Below are 20,125 nucleotides of genomic sequence, written 5' to 3' on the forward strand. Positions count from 1 at the left end.
TGTGTGTGTGTGTTTTGGAAATGATCTTCATTAGACAACTCACTGTTTCTTCTCATTCATTCCCTAAAAAGTTTCCATGTTTCTCTGGGCTAAATGCCTTGCTGCTCTAATAATGACATTTCTGTGGCAATGTTAGAGACCTCAGAAGTCTCCTTCATATACAGATATTATAAAAAGGAGAATCACAATTCATAATATCTATCTCAGAATGCCACTCATGGCATCATTTTTTGGGGATGGTATGGATGACAAATAGGAGTGATGATCAAGGAGTGTGACTGACATTTTCTATCACTCTATGTACTACCAAAATGGCATAGTCCTAAAAAGTAGAAATGAGGGGCTGGGGATTTAGCTCAGCGGTTCGGTGGCCTGCCTTGCAAGTGCAAGGACCCAAGTTCAATAAAAAAAAAAAAAAAAAAAAAAAAAAAGTAGAAATGGTCTGTGGTACTGATTTCTACAAGGAAATGCCAAATTTTGAAAATCACTAAGGGCTGGGTGTGGTAGAGCACACCTGTAATCCCAGCACTTAAGAGGCTGAGGCAGGAGGATGCCAAGGCCAGGATGGATTACAATAGTGAGACTCTGTTACCAAAAATAAAACCAAACAATAATATCACTGTGGGAATCTGGGGGAACTGGTGTGGCTTGAGTTCCAGCTACAGAAGCAGTAGCACTGCTAGAATGGAATTCCTTTATCTGCCACGCCATTTTGTTGATGATTCCTAAACTGTTCTTGCTTCAGGAATCTAGGGTAAGGTATGGCTAAAGAAGTTCAGGGGAGCTGGAAAAAAAAAAAAAAAGAAGAAGTTCAGGGGAAACAGCTCCTACACAAGAGGGGATGACTCAATAATTTCACATTCAAGCATTCAATGATTTAACATTATATAGAGTGTACACCCATGTTTACACTCCCTTATATTCCTATACAAAAAATAAATCTATAAAGATATAGACTACACACACACACACACACACACACACACACACTAAAATTTCAATACTGGCTTTTCTGAGAGGAGTTGAGTAATTTTTAAAAAATATGCTTATTAATATTTTCTTTTTCCTAAAAAAACAAAAACAAAAACAAAAACCAAGACCTGTCATGTAAAGGTACAAGATTCCAATAATGAATGTAACTGTACTGTATACCTAAAATGTACCAATAAACTCAATGAGGAAAAAAAAATTTTTTCCCCCTTTTTTCCAGTACCAGGGATTGAACTCAGGACCTTGAGCTTGTGAGCAGCATAGCGTCACTAAGCTAAATCCTTGGCCCTTGGTTTTTTTTTTTTTTCCTTTGGTACCAGGGATTGAACTCAGGGTACCATGCACTGTGAGGTAGGTGGTAGAACCACTGAGCTAAATCCCCTGCCTTTTTTTTTTTTTTTTTTTTTTGAGACAGCCTTTCTATGTAGCCCAGGCTGGTCTCAAACTCACAGCAATCCTGCTGACTCAGTTTCCTGAGTATTGGGAACACAGGTGTGCACCTCCATCCCTGGCTTACTTTTTCTGTAATATATGTAGGATTTGTATAATTACTAGGAAAAGGATTGAGATAATTTCCAAAGTATTAAGAATTTGGAAAATAATTGTCAATATGAAACCTTCTTTTTTCCCCTTTGGCTTTTTGAGACAGGGTCTCTCTTTACAGTCTAGGCTGGCCTTGAACTCACCATGTACCGTAAGCTAGCTTCCAATCTGAGGTGATCCTCCTGCCTCAACCTCCTGAGTGCTAGGATTATAGTTGTACATCATCACACCTGGCAAAACCTTTACTTTTGAAGTAAACCAAGTAATAGATGAAATAATTAATTTTATACCACAAAGTAACAAAATGACTTAGCAGTATAAAATTTTTAAGATATGTATTATGGGCCTTTTAATTTTTCTTAAGATGTATGTTCTCCATTCTCTATCTCACAATCATTTTGATACTACCACATTTTCCATCTGTAGATAGAGAAAGGCAAATGACCATTTTGGAAAATTTTCCTGCAAAATCATATACCTAATGGTACACTTGATTACACTTGATTACTTCTTTAAAGTTTGAAACACTGATATTGTTTTTTTTGTTTTTTGAGACAGGGTCTCACTATGTAGTTGAGACTGACCTGGAACTCACTATGTAGCCCAGGCTGGTCTCGAACTCGCAGTGATCCTCCTGCCTCAGCCTCCCAAGTAGTGCTGGGATCACAGGCGTGCGCCACCATGCCCAGCCTTGATATTCTGTTTTAAAACTCCATTTACTTTGGGCCAGGGATTTAGCTCAGTGGTTCTGCTGCCTGCCTTGCAAGAACAAGGGCCCAAGTTTGACCCCTGGCACCGAAAAAACACACGCACACACACAAAAAAAGACTTCATTTACTTCTATGTTTTCTCACTTATCCTAATGTCTGAAATCCTATACCCAAGACAGTGAAATTGGGATAGCACTCCTGTCCCAGTACCATACATATACACATATGAACATGCAAGTGTGTATATTTACCTGCTTTTTATTATTTTGTGGTACTGGGGGTTGAACTCAGGGCATACACACTGAGCTACATCCCAGCCCTTTAAACATTTTTATTTTGAGACAGGCCTTTGTGATCCTCCTGCTCAACCTCCTAGGTGTGCTCCAACACACCCGACTCTCTATATTCTATATTCTTTAAAAAATATAGCCTACGTGTACATAATGTAATCAACAAAGCAGTCTAGATGCAGAGTGCATTATCTTGACAATATGACTAGTAGGTCCAGGGCTTAGAAAATGCAGCTCACCATATAAAAGTATCTCACCACAAGAAATCAGTAATTTTCAAAGCTGGTAAAACTTTGTATCAGTTCAACTTTTTCTTTCTTTAATAGAGACTACTGGTAGGTTCTTAGGGTAGAGAAATACTTAAATCAGCTGCTTAATAGCTTACCTTACAGCTTTGAAAAACTCTGATTTCTTGTGTGTTTCAGGGGTGAACTGCATTTTCTGAGTCTCAGCCGACTTCCCAGCAGGAATTCCAGTCTGATGAAGAATCAGCAACAGGAAGCCCTCACTGAGACACATACTGGTATCACTCACTGAGTGGAGACAGTGAAAGAGTAACATATTTCTAAAGGCAATTTACAACGTTAGTAATATGTCTATATAGTAAACAACAGATTTTTCCCTCTTGTGGCAGAAGGAACAATCAGCTTTCCCTGAAAAACTGACTTCTTTCTGTACAAACCATTATTAGGTTTTACCCTTTTATCTTTGGGATGTTATTCATTCCCCATTGTTCATCCCCTAAATATCTTTTAAAAAACAAAACAAAAACACTTTTAGGTCTTAATTTGAGCAAAAGTAATGCCACATCTTTTAGCAGCAATCCTGGGATCCTATAGCAGAAAAAAATTAATGAAATAAACTTTTACTAACTTTTTGAATCACCTTTATCAACTGATATTGGCCACCACTCAAAGTGATGACAGATCTGGAAATCTTGCTTACTCTACATAGAAAAAAATGTTTTTTTCTTCTGATACCAACAATCGAACCAGGACTTTGCACTTGCAAGGCAGGCGCAGTGTCACTGAGCTAACTCCTCGGCCCTAGAAATATTTTTCTTAAACAAAATGTTCAAAAAAAACTTTATTTATTCATTTTTTTGGTACTGGGAACGGAACTCAGGTCCTTGTGCTTGCAAAGCAGGCAGTGGAACCACTGAACTAAATCCCCGGCCCAAAACAATGTTTTCTAAAATGTCTTTTAGGGCTGGTGATTTACCCTAGTGGTGCTGCTGCCTGCCTCACAAGCACAAAGTCCAGAGTTGGATTCCCGGTACCAAAAAAACAAACAAATAAATTGCTTTTTAACAACAGTGGTTCATAATCAACAGTTAGAATACAGTTCTAGAAACTATCATCTATAAAGTAATAGATAGAACTTTTCTTTAAAAACATCCTGAAATACTTATTTTTCAGTAGTTATTCTGGACTGGGTGTCAATTTAATACCAGTAGCCATATGTAGCTATGTAAATTTAAATTTAATTAAAATAAAATAAAATAAAAACCAGTTCCTCAATCACACTAGCAACATTATCAATGTATAACAGTTACATATGGTCCTGGCTCCTCTACAGGACAGCATAGATCTAAAACACTTCCATCACTGCAAAACATTCTAACACGTAGCATTGTTCAGACAAAGCATCTCAAAGGAAAGACAGTTGTTACCTGGTCTGAGGAGATGAGGGTGTGTGAAAGGGCTGGGCTGGCCCAAGTACCGGTGTGGAACCCTCCTCTCAGGCATGGGCTGAAGGGAGTACCTTCGCTGTAAACACGACATGCATCCTGAAATGAGAAAAAAAAGAGGATGAAACGGAATTATGGGTCTAGAAAGTCCTCATAGTTTTCATACAGTTACCATTTTCAGCCATCTGAATGCTTAGGAAATACAAATTACCATTTCTTTCTCTCTTCTCTCTCAATATTCATAATGGCCCTTCCTCCACGGCAGAGCCTGTGCTGAGCGTACAAACGAGATGACTTCTTTGCTGAGCTCTTGAGTCTACTACTTTGAATAAAGAGCTATGAAAACAGGGCTGGGGATTTAGCTCAGTGGTTCTGTTGCCTGCCTTACAAGTGCAAGGACCTGAGTTTGATCCCCAATACCATTAAAAAAAAAAAAAGAGCTATGAGAACAGAAGGAAAGGAACAAACAAAAACAAGGAGGAGTAGAGGAGTTTCGAGGCAACCTGAGGCTGTGTCCCCAAAATTCAGGAAAAGATAATTAACAATTTTATTAAGAATATGTCAAGTATGAGAAAATATAGCCACACTATCTCATTTAACCTTGGAATATTAAAGCCAGATAAAATAACCTATGAAAGATGCTTACTCATAGTTGCCACACAATGTTACCATTATTGGTATTAATTCAACAAAAATATATTGAGCACATGATTGAAATACATTGAGCTGGACATAAGACTGACAGACTATTTGCTGCAGTCTTCAGTGAATGCAGTTTAGAGCAATGGTGGCAAATCTATATAGCACATGTGTGGCAGCAGGCTATTACTGAAAGCTCTAAAAGGTTCACCATCACTGGTCTAGAGCAAGTGAGACAAAATGGAGCACAATAATACTATATGGCAGCTGGGTGTGGTGGCACACGCTTCTAATCCTGGCACTTGGGAGGCTGAGGCAGGAGAATCACTGTGAGTTCAAGACCAGCCTGGGCTACATAGTGAGTTCCAGGGCAGTCTCAACTACATAGTGAGACCCTGTCTCAAAAAAACCCCAAAAAGAAAAAAAAATACTGTACGGCAAATGCAGTAGTGAATACATATACAGGGTGTCTTTGTTTTCAGCGCTGTGGATCAAAGCCAGGGCCTCACATAGGCCAGGGAAGCACTGTACCACTGAGTTCCACTCCAGTCCCCATACACAAGGTTTTTAAGAGCATAGACTATTACAACGCCTCCAGATGCGTGCAATGACAATGACAGGAACGTGGCACTCTGGGGCAAGCACACCAAAGTATGTGTGGAGGATGCAGAAGAGTGATGCCTGTTCTGAGCAGGAACGTGAGCAGGAGGAGAGAAGCAGTGCAGAAGGCATGGCTGATGAGATTACAGGGAGCACTGTGTGTACATGAGCTTGAACCACGCGGAGCAGGCTGGGTGGGAGGGAAAGAGAAGGCACCATGAGGCACCAGTGCAGCAGCGGCAGCCCATTCCCCCAGCACGTCAGGGCTGCTGCAGCGAGAGGAAAGGTTAGGAAGGCGAGGGTCAGGCCTCTGACACTTTGTATGGTAAACTAAGGAATTAAGACTTTTAACTGCTATGCAAAGCAGGCATTTTCCTTGTAATTTGTACAAAGACACAGTGTACTGGGAAAGCCCACATTCAAACTCAAGTTTATTTCACTTCAGTCTCGGAACTTATCTTTCCACTCAGCTGCTAAGCTGACTTTCTTTAATCCCAACCATGCAATCAGTGCTGTACAATTTCCTTGGGAGCAGACAATCAGTACAATGGCAGAATGTGCTCAATCTAGATTGAGTTAAAGCTTTCTGTAGGTAGGACAGATACAGGATGAAATAATGCCATATCTCCTTGGGAGTTAGAGGAGTTTTAAATATAACTCAAATTTATGGAGGACTTTCAGAAAAAATTGTTTTTTAGATGGGCAAAAAATAAAATAGCATTCTAGGGCATACAAAAATACAATTAAGAACAGTGAAAAATGAGCCAGGCATGGTGGTACATGTCTGTAAAGCCAGCATTCTGTGAGGCTGAAGCAGGAGAACTGCCAAGTTTGAGTTCAGTCTGGGAGACTTAGCAACTCAGTGGGACACTGTCTCAAAATAAAAAATGGGCTGGGGATGTAGTTCAGTGTAAAGGCCCTAGTAACCCAGCAACTAGGATTCAATCCCTAGTTAAAACACACAAACACGCACGTGTGTGCACACATACACAGAGTGAAAAATGAGAATATGGACAAAATATTCAACAGGCGTTTTGTAGAATATCTTCGAAAATCTACAAAATACATTTGAGAGACTATACCAAGTTTATGCACATTTTAACAAAGATGAGATAAACAATTTATAGATATTTAACTGCAGAGTCACAAATATGCCAACCTTTATAGGACACCCCCCTTTTTTGAGATGGGGTCTCACTATGTAGATCAGGCTAGCCTGGAACACACAGCAATCCTCCTGCCTCAGCTCCTCAGCGCTAGGATTACAAGTGTGAGTCACAATGCCCAGCAATTTATAGAAATCTGGAGAACAGGGAAACTTGCTAGATGACAACATAAGGATGTCATCAACCAAATCTAGACTATGGGAAACAGCTCAGAACTTCAACACACAAGCTTCAGGGGAGGTTGAGGTGGTAAAGAGATGGAAGAGGTAACTACAGATTAACCTTAAAATCATAATTAACCAGTTTTTTTTTTTCTCATTGAGTTTATTGGTACTTTTTAGGTATGCAGTACAGTTACCTTCATCACTGGGATCTTGTTCCTTTACATGACAGGTCTTGGTATAATTAACCAGTTTCAGTATGTGGGTTTTATATGGTTCTTGACTTAAGCAATAAAATGTAAAACAAATATCCACCCACACCAATTACTACATTTAGGAGACTGATAATATGGATAGGAACTGTGTATTTGATGTTAAGATAGAAGTTTATTTTAAGGTATAATGATGATGGTATGTTTATATTTAAGAGGAAAAATCTGGGCCAGGGATTTAGCTCAGTGGTGCAGCCGCCTGCCTCGCAAGTGCAAGGTCCTGAGTTCAATCACAGGCCCGGGAAAAAAAAAAAATAAATAAATAAAGAAGAAAAGTCTTACCTTTTAGAGATATATAGGATTCTTTACAGATAAAAGTGACATGATCTGGGACCTTTCTCAAAACAATATGGGGATGGGGCAGATTGAGGAAAGGATGAGTGTTTTAATGACAATACTGGCCATGGAGTTAATGACTATTGAAGTTGAGTGAAAGGTACATGGGAGCTCATAATACTACTCCATTAGAAAAAAAACAACAAAAACCCAGGCACGATGGCACTCAACTGTAATCTCAGCACTCTCGGAGGTTGAGGTAGGAGGATCACAAGTTCAAGTCCAGCCTGGGCAATTTAGTGACTCAGCAGAAACTTTGTCTCAAAAATAAGAGCTGGGGATTTAGCTCAGTGGTTCCACTGCCTACCTTGCAAGTGCAAGGTCCTGAGTTTTGATCCCCAGTAATAAAAACAAAACAAAATAAAAAATAAAAAGAGCTGGAGATGTAGCTCAGTATAAAGGCCCTGAGTTCAATCCCTAATACTATAAACAAATAAGCAAACAAATAAATGAATAAAGCTTTTTCAAAATGAGGTGGGGCACAGTTGAAAATAAAAGATGTACTGTGACAGGCAATCTAAGAAGAGCTAAAAGCAGCATAGTATAGCAGAAAAGAGCTGGTTCTAGCTCTATTTGGTAGGGTACCAGGGATCGAACTTGTAGTTTAGTTCTACTATTGAAGAGATCTTGGCACATTACAGAATTCTTTGGTACCTATTAATGCACCTGTGAAAAACAAAGCAGTCATATTAGGTAGTGGCTTTTAAACTTTTCGGACCAAGATCCACAGTAAGAAATGTATTTTCATTGCCAGATGTGGTGGCGCACAACATAATCTCATGAGGCAGAAAGATTACAAGTTGGGGCCCAGCCTGGGCAACTTAGTGACATCCTGTCTCAAAATTAAAAAATAAGTCAAGTGTGGTGGTGCACACCGGTAATCCCAACAGTTGGGAGGCTGAGGCAGGAGGATTGCTGTGAGTTCGAGACCAGCCTGGGCTACATAGTGAGATCCAGGTCAGTCTCAACTACATAGTGAGACCCTGTCTCAAAAAACAAAACAAAACAAAGGCTGCCCGGGGGGGGGGGCGCGTGTAGCTCAGTGCAAAGGCCCCAAGTACAATTTTTTTTTTAGCCAGTCATGCTATGTAGTTCAGATTGGCCTTCAACTCAACTATGTAGCCTAGGCTGACCTCAAACACAGTGATTCTCCTGCCTCAGCCTCCCAAGTACTAGGATTATGAGCATGTGCCACCATGCCCAGCCAAAAAAGGCTTGTCTGCCTACCTGGCAAATGCAAGGTCCTGAGTTCAATCCCTAGTACCAAAGGAAAAGAAAAAAGAAACAAAAAGATTTGTCTCAGGGTACCAAAATTATTTTGTTATAATGGCTTAGATGGTGCCCTCCGAAAAAAACTGTGTATGTCCTAATCCCCAGAACCTGTGACTGTTACATTATTTGGAGTCTTTGAAGATAGAATTAAGAATCTTTAGATGATGGACCAGGGATTTGCTTAGTGGTGCCACTGCATGCCTTGCAAGCACAAGGTCCCAAGTTTGATCCCTGGTGAAAAAAAAAATCTTTAGATAAGAAGGTCATGCTGGGTTAAAAGCATGAGCCTTAAATCTAATGACAAATGTCCTTATAAAAAATGTCAAAAAAAAAAATGGAAACAAAGTCTTTGTAAATAGGAGAGGTTGGAGGGTGTGAAGGGAGTGCAGAAGTATGGGAAGAAATGAGAACGAAGCTCTGTCATGTAAGGGTATAAGAACCCAATGATGAATGTAACTGTACTGTATACTTAAAAAGTACCAATAACTCAATAAGATTAAAAAACTTGTCACAGGGAGACCTGAAAAACAGAAGAGGCTAACACAGAAGACCAGGAAGAAACCTGACCACAGAGAGATACTGAAGTGTCACAGCCAACAAGCCAGGGACCCATCCAGCCCCTGGAAGCTGAAGGAGGCAAAGGATACATTGTTCCCTATATAGCCTTTGAAGGAGGTGACACCCTGCTGACACCTTGATTTGGAACCTCTAGAATCCAGAACTATGACAGAATAAACTTCTGTTGCCCTAAGCTACCAATCTGTGGTAATTTGTTAGGCAGCTAACACAGTGACATAGTAAGATTACAACATGCACTTTGAAAAACACTGCACTACAAGTCTACGTCTCTATACTTAGGTCAGTCAGCTCCAACTGGGAAAGGATAAGTAGGAAAGAGAGTCCTCAATTTTTAAGAGTATAAAGGAAGGCAAGGGATTTAGCTCAGTGGTACCATGGCTGCCTGGCAAATGCAAGGTCCTGAGTTAGATTTCAGGTACCAAGAAAAAAAAAAAGAGTATAAAGGGATTCTGAGATCAATTCCAGCCCCACCCAAACATGAGATTCTTTGTTCTTTCATGTAAACAAAGTAATAAGCTTCTCAAGAGCACAGCAGTGTTCAGCCATTTTTTTTTTTTTTTTTTTTTTTTTTGCTCTTTGCCATTTGTGTTTCCTGAAGGGAGAGAGGGCACAGGTAAAACTGAAAGTGACTAAGCATGTAGAAGAACATATTGCTCAGGCAACCAGAATGGAGTAGGATAAAGAAATGAGGTAACGTTAGAGACTTAGCACAACTACCTCAGCTTCTCTCACACGGTGGCCAATTCTTGTCCTAATCACAGCTCACATAGGGTACAGCTTTGCTTTCCTTATTAAAACTAACAGTAGAGGCACAGTATATCAAATGCTTTCAAATTACAGTTGATCATTTTGATAACAAAGATCATGATGATAGCCAACATCTATTCAGTTATTATTTTACAGAAGGTATTCTAAGCACTCAGTATTATGAATTTATTTAGTCTCTATAGTTATGAGGTAAATATTTTTAAACTAACTTTTGGACTGGTAACATTCACATAGACAAAATTCAAAAGATGAAAAAAAAAAAAAAGAAAAGAGACAAAAGCCTTCCTCCCACACTAGTGCTCAAACTAAATTTCTATTCTTTGAGGCACCCAGGATTATCACTTTCCTGGTAATACTTCCAAAAATACAGTACTTTATCCATATGAAACCAAATCTACTGAGAGCCGGGGATTTAGCCCAGTGGTTCTGCCACGTGCCTTGCAAACATGAGGGCCTGAGTTCAATCCCCGGTACCAAAACAAAACAAAAAAAAAAACAAATCTGATACCCCTATCTTCAAATAGTACATTCTGTTTGAAGATATACTATTACAGTGCTTTCTCTGTAATGATGAGAAGATATGAAAGGGTTAACTTTCTTTTTGGTTTTTTGTTTTGTTTTGTTTTGTTTTTTGAGACAGGGTCTCACTATGTAGTTGAGACGGACCTGGAACTCACTATGTAGCCCAGGCTGGTCTCGAACTCACAGCGATCCTCTTGCCTCAGCCTCCCAAGTGCTGGGATTACAGACGTGCACCACCACGCCCAGCTTGAATAATAATTTTTAAAGCCCATACCCAGTGGACTACTGTCTACACTGTCATTTTGTTGCGGCAGGAATTTGCAAGTGACATACAGAGAGGCACCAGAATGGAAGTAAAGTAACAGTTACTCATCGATGAGGATAGATCGTTTACACTATCATTTTAGCAGTAAAACAAGTGAATGTAAAAAGAGGACCAATTCTTTTTTTGTATTCAGATGAAATAGGACTAGCACACCCAACCTTATCTTTGGACCACCCCAAGCAGAGCAGATTTGACAAGTTCAAAGCCCATGAATACATTAACATGAGACATAGAATTTATTTTCAGTGGACTAAAAATAGTCTTGATAGCCATTTATTTAATTTCAAGTAAACAGATCTGTTGCCCAAGGTCATATAAATAGTATCAAAGCATGGATGTTAAGTCATACTTCTAAAATATCCAATTCCTCCTCAACACTGCTTTATATCTTTCTCATTTGCCTGGACTGAGGCATAGTCTCCCAATGGTCTGTGCCTTTTGGGTCTGTTTTTGGTCTTGCCTCTCCAATTCATTCTGTAAGGCTACACTACTTCCAAAGTGATCTAATTCTTTACCTCAGGCTGCAGATGGAGCTTAATACGGTAGACTACATACTTACCTGTAGTCCTTTGCTTCAAGCTTGCTAAAGTTTTTGTCAGCCAAGTCACTAACACTAGAAGCTTACAAGTTTACCAGAATTTTTTCAGAGTAAGTTTCAGACATTTTTTTTTTTGTTGTTGTTGTTGTTACTGGGGATTGAACTCGGATCCTTGTGCTTGAGAGGCAGGCGGCAGAACCACTGGAAAATCCCCGGGCCCTAAGCTTCAAACTCTTTTTTTTTTTTTTCTGGTGCCAGGGATTGAACTCGGGTCCTTGCACTTGCAAGGGAGGCCACCGAACCGCTGAGCTAAATCCCCGACCCCAGCTTCAAACTCTTTATCTTAGGCACTCAGCAGTTTGAGACAGAAAAAGCTCAAGTTTGGAGGAAAGGTAAAAAGGGAAGAGAAAAAAAATAAAGAGAAAAGAAAAAATGGAAACAAAGTCTTCATAAATAGGGATGGGTGGAGCGGGGAAGGGAGGCTAGGGGAATGGGGAAAAAATAAGAACCAAGATATGTCATATAAAGGTACAAGTATATCTAAAATGTATTAATTAAAATATAATTTTAAAAAAAGCTCAAATTTGAGGCCAGCATGGGCTACGGAGTGAGTTCAAGACCAGCCCTTACTATATAGCAAAACCTTCCCTAAAAAATCCAAACACAAGCCGGGCGTGGTGGTGCACACCTGTAATCCCAGCACTTGGGAGGCTGAGGCAGGAGGATTGCTGTGAGTTTGAGACCAGCCTGGGCTACATAGTGAGACTCTGTCATAAAAAGAAGAAAAAAAAAAATCCAAACACAAAACAAAGACAAACTCTAGCTTACAATCTTTCATGACTTAGACCTTGTTCATTAAACTTGTCTAATTCTCAAAAAAAATTTATTGTAGCCACACTACTTGAAGGGTTCTAAAAAAAATCCACACAAAACAAAGACAAACTCTAGCTTACAATCTTTCATGACTTAGACCTTGTTCATTAAACTTGTCTAATTCTCAAAAAAAATTTATTGTAGCCACACTACTTGAAGGGTTCTATTAAATCATTCCGTATACACCATTTGCCTTCAAAAATAGAGCTCTTTTAGTCTAAAATGGACTTTGCCTGTTCTTTGATTGCACAACTTCTAAAAATTCAGCTCAAACATCACACAGTAAGCTTTCTCTTATACTCCCCTACTGCTGCTGTTGCAAGGATTATGTTATTCGACTGAATTTGGGAAACACATCTTGAATGTAAAAAGCCAAATGAGTTTGAGATTGGATGTAAGGAAAAAGGAGGAATGAAGAACAAGTCCTAGATTTTGGCCTGAACAAATGGGTGCATGGTTGCACCTTTAAATGAAATGGGAGGCCGAGAGTAGTGACCCATGCCTATAATAGTGAGTCCAGCCTGGATTCCATGAGTTCAAGGCCAGCCTGAACTATATAGTGACACCCTGTCTCCAAAAAAAAAGAAAAAAGAAAAAAAAGAAAAGAAAAGAAAGAAACAAAGAAACAGGAAAGCCTGACATACTTACTTGATATTACAATAGAAAGGTCAAGTGGGAAGCTTTAAATTTAGAGAGGAAATTGACAGGCAATACATATTAAGGTACCAGGATACCGAGAAAATATCTAAAGTCTCAGGACTGGATCAGTAAAATCTGATGCTGTGATTTTGTTTGTTTGTTTTTGGTACCAGGGATTGAACTCGAGACTTTGTGCTTGAGAAACGGGCGGCAGAACCACTGAGCTAAATCCCCAGCCTGATGCTGTGATATTTTAGACTGAGAAGCAAAGGAGAAAGGAAGAAAAGCGAAGAATGTGGTATTAGGAAGTTAAAGAAACAAAAGTGAGCTGGGTTTGCATGGTGATGCATACCTGTAATCCCAGCACTTTGGAAGGATGAGGCAGGAGAATCACAAGTTAAAGCCTCACCTGGGCAAGTCAGGGAGTTAGTGAACCTGTCTCAAAGTAAAAAATAAAAAAGGGCTTAGAATGTAGCTCAGTGAGATGGCCCTAGGTTCAATCCTCAACACTGGGGGGAAAACTTTTAAAAAGAAGGAAGGGCAGAGTATAGATCAAAACCAGACTGGAGGGAGTATGCCAAGGATGTGAGAAGACTCTGAGACAATTTTGAAAAGTTTAATTGTGAATGGATCAGAGAAAACGGCACAGCTGCCAGGAAGGGTAAGGAATGGGATGGGGGTGGATAATGAGAAAAAGAAGCAATTCTTTGTGTTATACTTTTACACTCAACTAAAATTAGTTTTCTCAAATTATGACTTAGAAGCAGAATTTTCAATTTTCTACTTCTCACAGGTTCTCATTGTGTGTTTGTGGGATATCAGAACTTAACTCTTAAGTTCTGGTCCAAAAAAATGCAGGAGAGTAGAAACAGCAGAATTTGGAATCTGACCCAAGCTTAAATATCCAATTTTTCTCTAACAAGCTATGTGGCCTTAAGTAATTTACTCTCTCAGAACCTAAGTTTCATTAGGAGGACAAAATATATAGTTATTTTGTCACAATGCTGGGTTCGATTAAGTGGAAACTGTATGTAAATCATAGCATAGAGTGACTTAGAGGGTGCTCAAATAATGTTCAATACTTTTTTCAATGGCAGGCAAATATAATCATGCACATGCCACACATAAACACATGTAAGTACACAGTGGAGAAATTGTAAATTAATTGAGTTTCAAATGTTTCATAATATCTCTTGACAACTAGTATATCAAAACAGAATAAGCAAAGCAAAAAATATTCAGACCTGGCAGACAGCCTGGAAAAGTCTGTCTAGAAAAACCACCAGTTTTATATTTCATCAGAGTATCATTTAACTGAGGTGTTTATAAATGTGATGGAAAGTACAGCAGATACAAATACAGGAAAAGCAGAGATAGATGGGGAATCGTCTAGGACAATAAAATGAGCCAAGAATAGAATGTAAATATTTTTAATTCAGGTCTAGCAAATTGATTATTTAAATAATCACAAAAGAAAATATTAGTCTAATTTACTGCTAACTGGGCTTTTTAATTCTACTCTCCACCGTACCAGTACCGCTCTGCGCAACAGCCACTGACTCATAAAGATGTAAATCAGAGCTGGGAGGGCACCCCAGTTGTGCACACAGCACTTGCGCAGCATCCATCCCAGTCCCTGGATTCCCCCAGCAACACACACACACACACACACACACACACACACACACACACACAGAGTAAATCAGATTACTAAACCTGCCATCTCTCCAAGTTTCTACTGTATTAGAATGAATGCTAGCTTTATTTATAATACCCCCAGACCAGAAATAAAATGTCTGTGAAGCTGACTCATCACTTAAGTTTCAGCTCTAATGTCAACCTCTCAGAAACTTTCTAAAGTCAACATTTTTTTTTCCCTTCTCCTTTCCTTTTTTTGGTGGCACAGTAAGCCCTAACTTATGAACATTAAGTTGCCAGTTTTCACAGGTGTACTATATAGGACTTTCTGTCGGCTTACAAACAAATCCGATAATGACAATTCTCTCAGAACAGAACTGGTTAATAAGTTGAGAACATACTGTACTCGGAATCCAATTCAGGGGTACTCTACCACTGAGCTCTATCTCCCAACACTTATTTTTTGAGACAGGGTTTCCCTAAATTGCCCAGGCTGGCCTCCAACTTGCAATCCTCATGCCTCAGCCTCTTCAGTAGCTGGGATTACACGTGTGCTACTGTCTGTGGCTTGCTCACTTATTACTCATACCCTATTATAAGCACCATGAAAACCAGCATCTTTTGTTCAGTATTGTTATCACCAGTGGCTAAAATGGTGCTGGGCACAAAGTAGGTATTCAATAATTATATAATGAATACACAAACGCATAATTTCCAAAATCATTACACATTTCACAGTAAACTTTAGGTAAGCAAAGATACCATCATCTCAGATGACTCACCACTGGCCTGCAGAAAGCTTGCATTAAGCCACAGGCCATTCCAGATGCCCAACTCTGCCTTAGGTGTCTAAGACTAATTAGTATCCAGTGCTTCCCCTAGTATAGCCTTTCTTACATTGTGATTCAATTATCTATTTGTATCTCCTACTGAACTGTCTAATAAAAGAAATATCTCAACTGCTGGAATTTTTTAAGTTTCACTAATTTTTTAAACCAAAATGTTTTAGTTACTTTTCTCTAATTGCTGATACAAATTATCTGACACCCAAGGTTAAAGGGGGAAAGGTTTTTTAGCTCATTTTGTAGAGGTTTTAGTCCATAGGTGGCTGGCTCCAAGGCAGAGTGGCACATGGCAGAGGGGCTTCATGGAGGTCAGAAGGTAGCAAAAGCAACAAGGGATCTTCTGCCCACTTTATCTTATCCAGACTACTTAGGCCTGGTAGCACTCACACCATTAATCCTAGTGCCCTTGAGCCTAGCAATACCCCATTAATCAATTCCAGCATAACACCCTTTAGATCCAGCCACCTCCAAAAAAGGTCCTACTTATGACTGCATGAGGCTTTGGGAGGACATCTACACGCAGGCTGTAACACAAAGCATGGAAAAACTAACAAGTAATTGAGACTCGGTAATCTGGAGGTCATATTTCACAAAGAGGAATGCTGTGGGCTTTGTGGCAACAGGTCTTATACTGGCTTACGAGTCACTTCGAGGTCTCCAGAAAAATAGCAGAGGTCCCAGGACGGTCCATTTGGAAGGTCCAGTCCCAACTCCTAAATCAGAACGACCCCAGAATGACTCTGATATAAACCCTCAATTCTGCTTGCTAATCAGACTCCTAACATCTCCCAACAGGGACCCATTATAGTGACATTGCCCTCAGTGTAAATAGTACTTGCAGTCACTGCCTCTATCACCACTACCATTACAGGTAGGTCCTGAGCCTTCAGGAAACAACAGTGCATCCACTTCCAATTATCTGTTAAAACATGGATGGATTATTATAAAGTTTTAGGAGTACACAGATATGCTTCACCTGATGAAATTAAAAAGGCTTATCATAAAGTAGCACTTAAACGGCACCCTGACAAAAATCCACAAAATAAAGCAAAAGAAAATTCAGATAAGTGGCTGAGGCATATGATGAAAAAGCGAGGCATTTATGATAAATATGGCAAGAAAAGATTAAATGGCGGAGGTGGAAGTGATTTTGATGACGAATGTGATTATGGTTCCACATTCTGTAAGCCAGATGATGTCTTTATTTAAGAAATGTCTGGTGAAAAGTACACACTTTCATTTCACTTCTTTGGAGGCTCCCTTGAAGATCTTTTAAAAAGATGCTTGTGTGGAAGCAGAAACAGAAGCAGAGGTACAGGATCCTTTTATTCCTCTTCCAGTGAACATTTTTTGAGACATTTTCTTCATCTGATATGGGATATACGTCTCATGGTTTACTAGGGCATAAGGGTCTTACTTCATTTTCTTCCTTGGCATTTGATGATAGTGGGATGGGAAACCACTTTTATGTTACAACTTCAGGCAAGATTGTTAATGGCAGTAATATTAATTCAAACAAAAATAATGACAGTGATCAAAAAAGAAGCTGGAGATGATCTCAAGTTGAAATTCCTCTTTGTGTATGATGTGGGAGACAAAGAGGAATTTGCAGAAGAATGCAGCTGGAGAAAACAATCATTCAACATTTACCAAATTCCCACAGCCCCAAGAATGTGTTTCAGCATACTTCAATGGACAATGAAGAGCAAGCTACACCCTGGGTCTCTAGTACCTGGGATCCCTGTATTTTCTCAGCAGGATTCAAAGAAGCTGTAAAAGCGGGGTGGGGTGGGGGGGGGAGAAACACAAAGAGGCACAGAAGAAGTCAGCCAAAAGGAATCACTAAAATGAATCTTCAGACATATTTTGCTCATGACCATGTGTCTTGGTTAATAACAGTTTTATAGATAACATTTGCTTAATGCTCTCTAAGGGTCTGTTTTTAACATTTTAAGCAGGTTTGTGGACATTTGATTAGTACTTGTTTGGATTAGGAATGTCAGAAAAAGATGAGTTTGTGATAACAACTGGTAATATTAAGATTGGAAAACTGCAATTTTTTAATCTTGTTTACCTGTCTGAATATAGAATTTGTTTTTAATAGAGTTTATGACCCATTTAATTCCTTTCACCTAATTAAAATCGCTATACAAACTTTTGAAATGCATTGAGAGAAAATTGTACTAGGATAGATTCAGACTATAAAATTATTCAGGAGATGACTCCCCGATGGAAGCAAAATATTTGATATATAACATAAAGACATACAAATATTTTAAATTAAAAATATCTGGAGAGGGCCAGGAATTTAGCTCAGTGGTTCTGCTGCCTGCCTTGTAAGCAGAAGGTCCTGAGTTCGATCCCAAGTACAAAAAAAAAAAAAAAGCCAGTGCAGTGTGGAGGGGATATGCAGTATTAAGAAAATCCTGTTATGTTAAAACATGGATGAACCTTCAGGATATTTGACAATTCAACTAAATGAGGTATCTAAAGTCAAATTCTTAAGAGACAGGGCTGGGGATTTAGCTCAGTGGCAGGGTGCCTGCCTTGAAAGTTCAAGGTCCTGAGTTTGATCTCCAGTACCAGGAAAAACAACAAAAAAAAAAATCATAGAAACAGTAGAATGGTGATCACCAGAGATTGGAAGAGGGAGATAGTTATTTTTAGATATGAAGCTTCAGATTTCCAAAACAAAAATGTCCTCGAGATGTTTCACAACAATGTGAATATACTTAATACTACTGAACTATATGTTTAAAATGGCTAATATAGTAAATTTTATGTAATGTGTATTTTACCACAATTTATTTCAAGTGAGTATTAACCAAGATTTGTCAAAGCAATCTGCCAGTCTGTCTTTTGTTTTGGTTTTTTGAGAAAGGTTCTTGCCTCAAATTCATGGTAATCCTCCTGCTTCAGCTTCCCAAGTGCAGGGATAACAGGCAAACCCTGTACAGGTACACCTGGCATAATATCTACTATTTTTAAATGACTGCCATAGTAAAGTCTGCCCCTTTGTTTCGTATTATTTATTTTATAAGGGGTATATATGCGGGGAGGAAAGTCAATTTTTTTTTTTTTTTGTGCCAGGATGGAACTCAAGACCTTGTGCTTGCGAGGCAGGTGTGGTACCACTGAGGTAAACCTCTGGCCCTGGACAGTTAATTTATTATAGGGAAAGTCTGGGCACAATTAGCATCTAAAATTTGTTTTCAGGAATTAAAATCATAAAAGCTTAGGGTATTTTAAGTCCTACTTACATAACCATCTAGTCCATTTCTCCATTTTTAACAGAACTAAAAATTCAAATTTAATCATTTTATGCAACACTTAAAATTCTTCAATTAGTCTCCCATTGCTTAGAAAAAGAAGTTCATTATTTCTTAACATATTCTACAAGGCCCTCCATGAGTGAACCACTAGGTTTTCACCCCCAACTGATTTTCTATCACCTCTTTGTACTATGCTACAGCCCAAGTGTTTCCAAAATGTGTTCCAGGGTTATTAGTTTAAGATTCACCACAGAAAAGGGGCTCCACAGTCAATTTCTTTATGCACATTACTGCCAAATACATCTCCCTGTCTTGCAGTGTAAATATTTGAACATAGTCATTGTGGTGTAACACCTATTAATATGCCCAGGAATGTATTTCAAAAAAGTTTCTCCAATTACACCACATGATTGCAATGCTTAGTACAGACCACTGCTTCAGAGCTCTGTGCTCTGCTTGTTCTACCACAATGGCTCCTTTCTTCTAGTTAGCATTTTTTCCCTTCCTTCCTTCCTTTTGCTTTTTTAGACAGGGTATCCCTAGGTAGCCCAAGCTGGCCTTGAACTCACAGCTATCCTCCTACCTCAGCCTCTTGAATGCTGGGATTACAGGTGTGCACCACACACTGGGCTTCTAGTTAGCTTTTCAAATCTCAGATCAAATTAACAGTATTCCTAATCTTTAAGAAGCCTACATTTCCTTTCTGCTTCTTTCTGTTCCAAAATATGCCTATTACTTCCCTCTTTTCCATACCACTGGTCCTTTATTCATATTTAATACATCACAATAACTTGCCTTATATAACTCCCATGAATTAGAAATTCTACATTAATGTGCATATTTGGTGCATAATGTCTTGTTTGGCTTGGTTTTGTTTTGTTTTTTGAGACAGGGTCTCACTATGTAGTTGAGACTGACCTGGAACTCACGTAGCCCAGGCTGGTCTCGAACTTACAGCGATACTCCTGCTTCAGGCTCCTGAGTGCTGGGATTACAGGCATGTGCCACCACGCCCAGCTTGGTTTTGGTTTTTTGAGATGGAATCTTGCTATGTAGTTCAAGGTAGCCTTTAACTCAATCAATCCTCCTCCCTCACCCTCCCAGCAGTGCTGGGATTACAGGCATGCACCACCACACCTGGCTGGTGGACAATGTTTTGTGAAATTAGTTAACTGAGAATAGGTTTTGAAAAGTATCCTCTACTGGGCTGGGGATTTAGCTCAGGGGCGTTGTGCCAGCCTCCAAGCGCAAGGTCCTTAGTTCAATCCCTGGTACCCCCCCTCCAAATTCTCTACTTATTCTTTAATTTCTTTAGTATTTCCCTTTCAAATATCAGATTAATATCTTGAATGATTTATTTTTTAAAAATACAACTTATTTACGCATCACTAATGCTTTATTTTGCTTGTTCTCAGATGACTAGATAAATAACATGCTCCTCCTACTAAAAAATATAT

At 39.2% G+C, this 20,125-nt stretch overlaps 2 protein-coding genes across 4 annotated transcripts in view; one reads left to right on the forward strand and one right to left on the reverse strand.

The window, feature by feature from the left end:
- Positions 1-20,125, reverse strand: part of Xpnpep3 (X-prolyl aminopeptidase 3) — a 62,676-nt gene that overhangs the window by 41,121 nt on the left and 1,430 nt on the right. Inside the window, exons 1-2 of one of the 3 annotated variants that reach the window (XM_010612334.1) lie at positions 4,206-4,284; positions 2,919-3,066 (exon numbers count right to left, since the gene is read on the reverse strand). Coding sequence is in view for 1 of the 3 variants with exons in the window: in XM_010612323.2 (XP_010610625.1) it covers positions 4,206-4,322 (117 nt within the window). In the remaining 2 variants the exon portion in view is untranslated. Of the gene's footprint in view, positions 1-2,918; positions 3,067-4,205; positions 4,323-20,125 lie in introns of those variants that run through there. The other 2 variants (XM_010612342.1, XM_010612323.2) reach the window with 2 other exon arrangements.
- On the forward strand, positions 16,330-19,019 carry Dnajb7 (DnaJ heat shock protein family (Hsp40) member B7). The gene is given in 5 exon segments (XM_033765710.1): positions 16,330-16,741; positions 16,744-16,933; positions 16,935-17,038; positions 17,041-17,168; positions 18,987-19,019. Coding segments are annotated over 5 exon segments (867 nt in total).

The sequence above is a fragment of the Fukomys damarensis genome, unplaced genomic scaffold (assembly GCF_012274545.1).
Source record: "Fukomys damarensis isolate Sample0158 unplaced genomic scaffold, DMR_v1.0_HiC HiC_scaffold_19, whole genome shotgun sequence".
Lineage (NCBI taxonomy): Eukaryota > Metazoa > Chordata > Mammalia > Rodentia > Bathyergidae > Fukomys > Fukomys damarensis.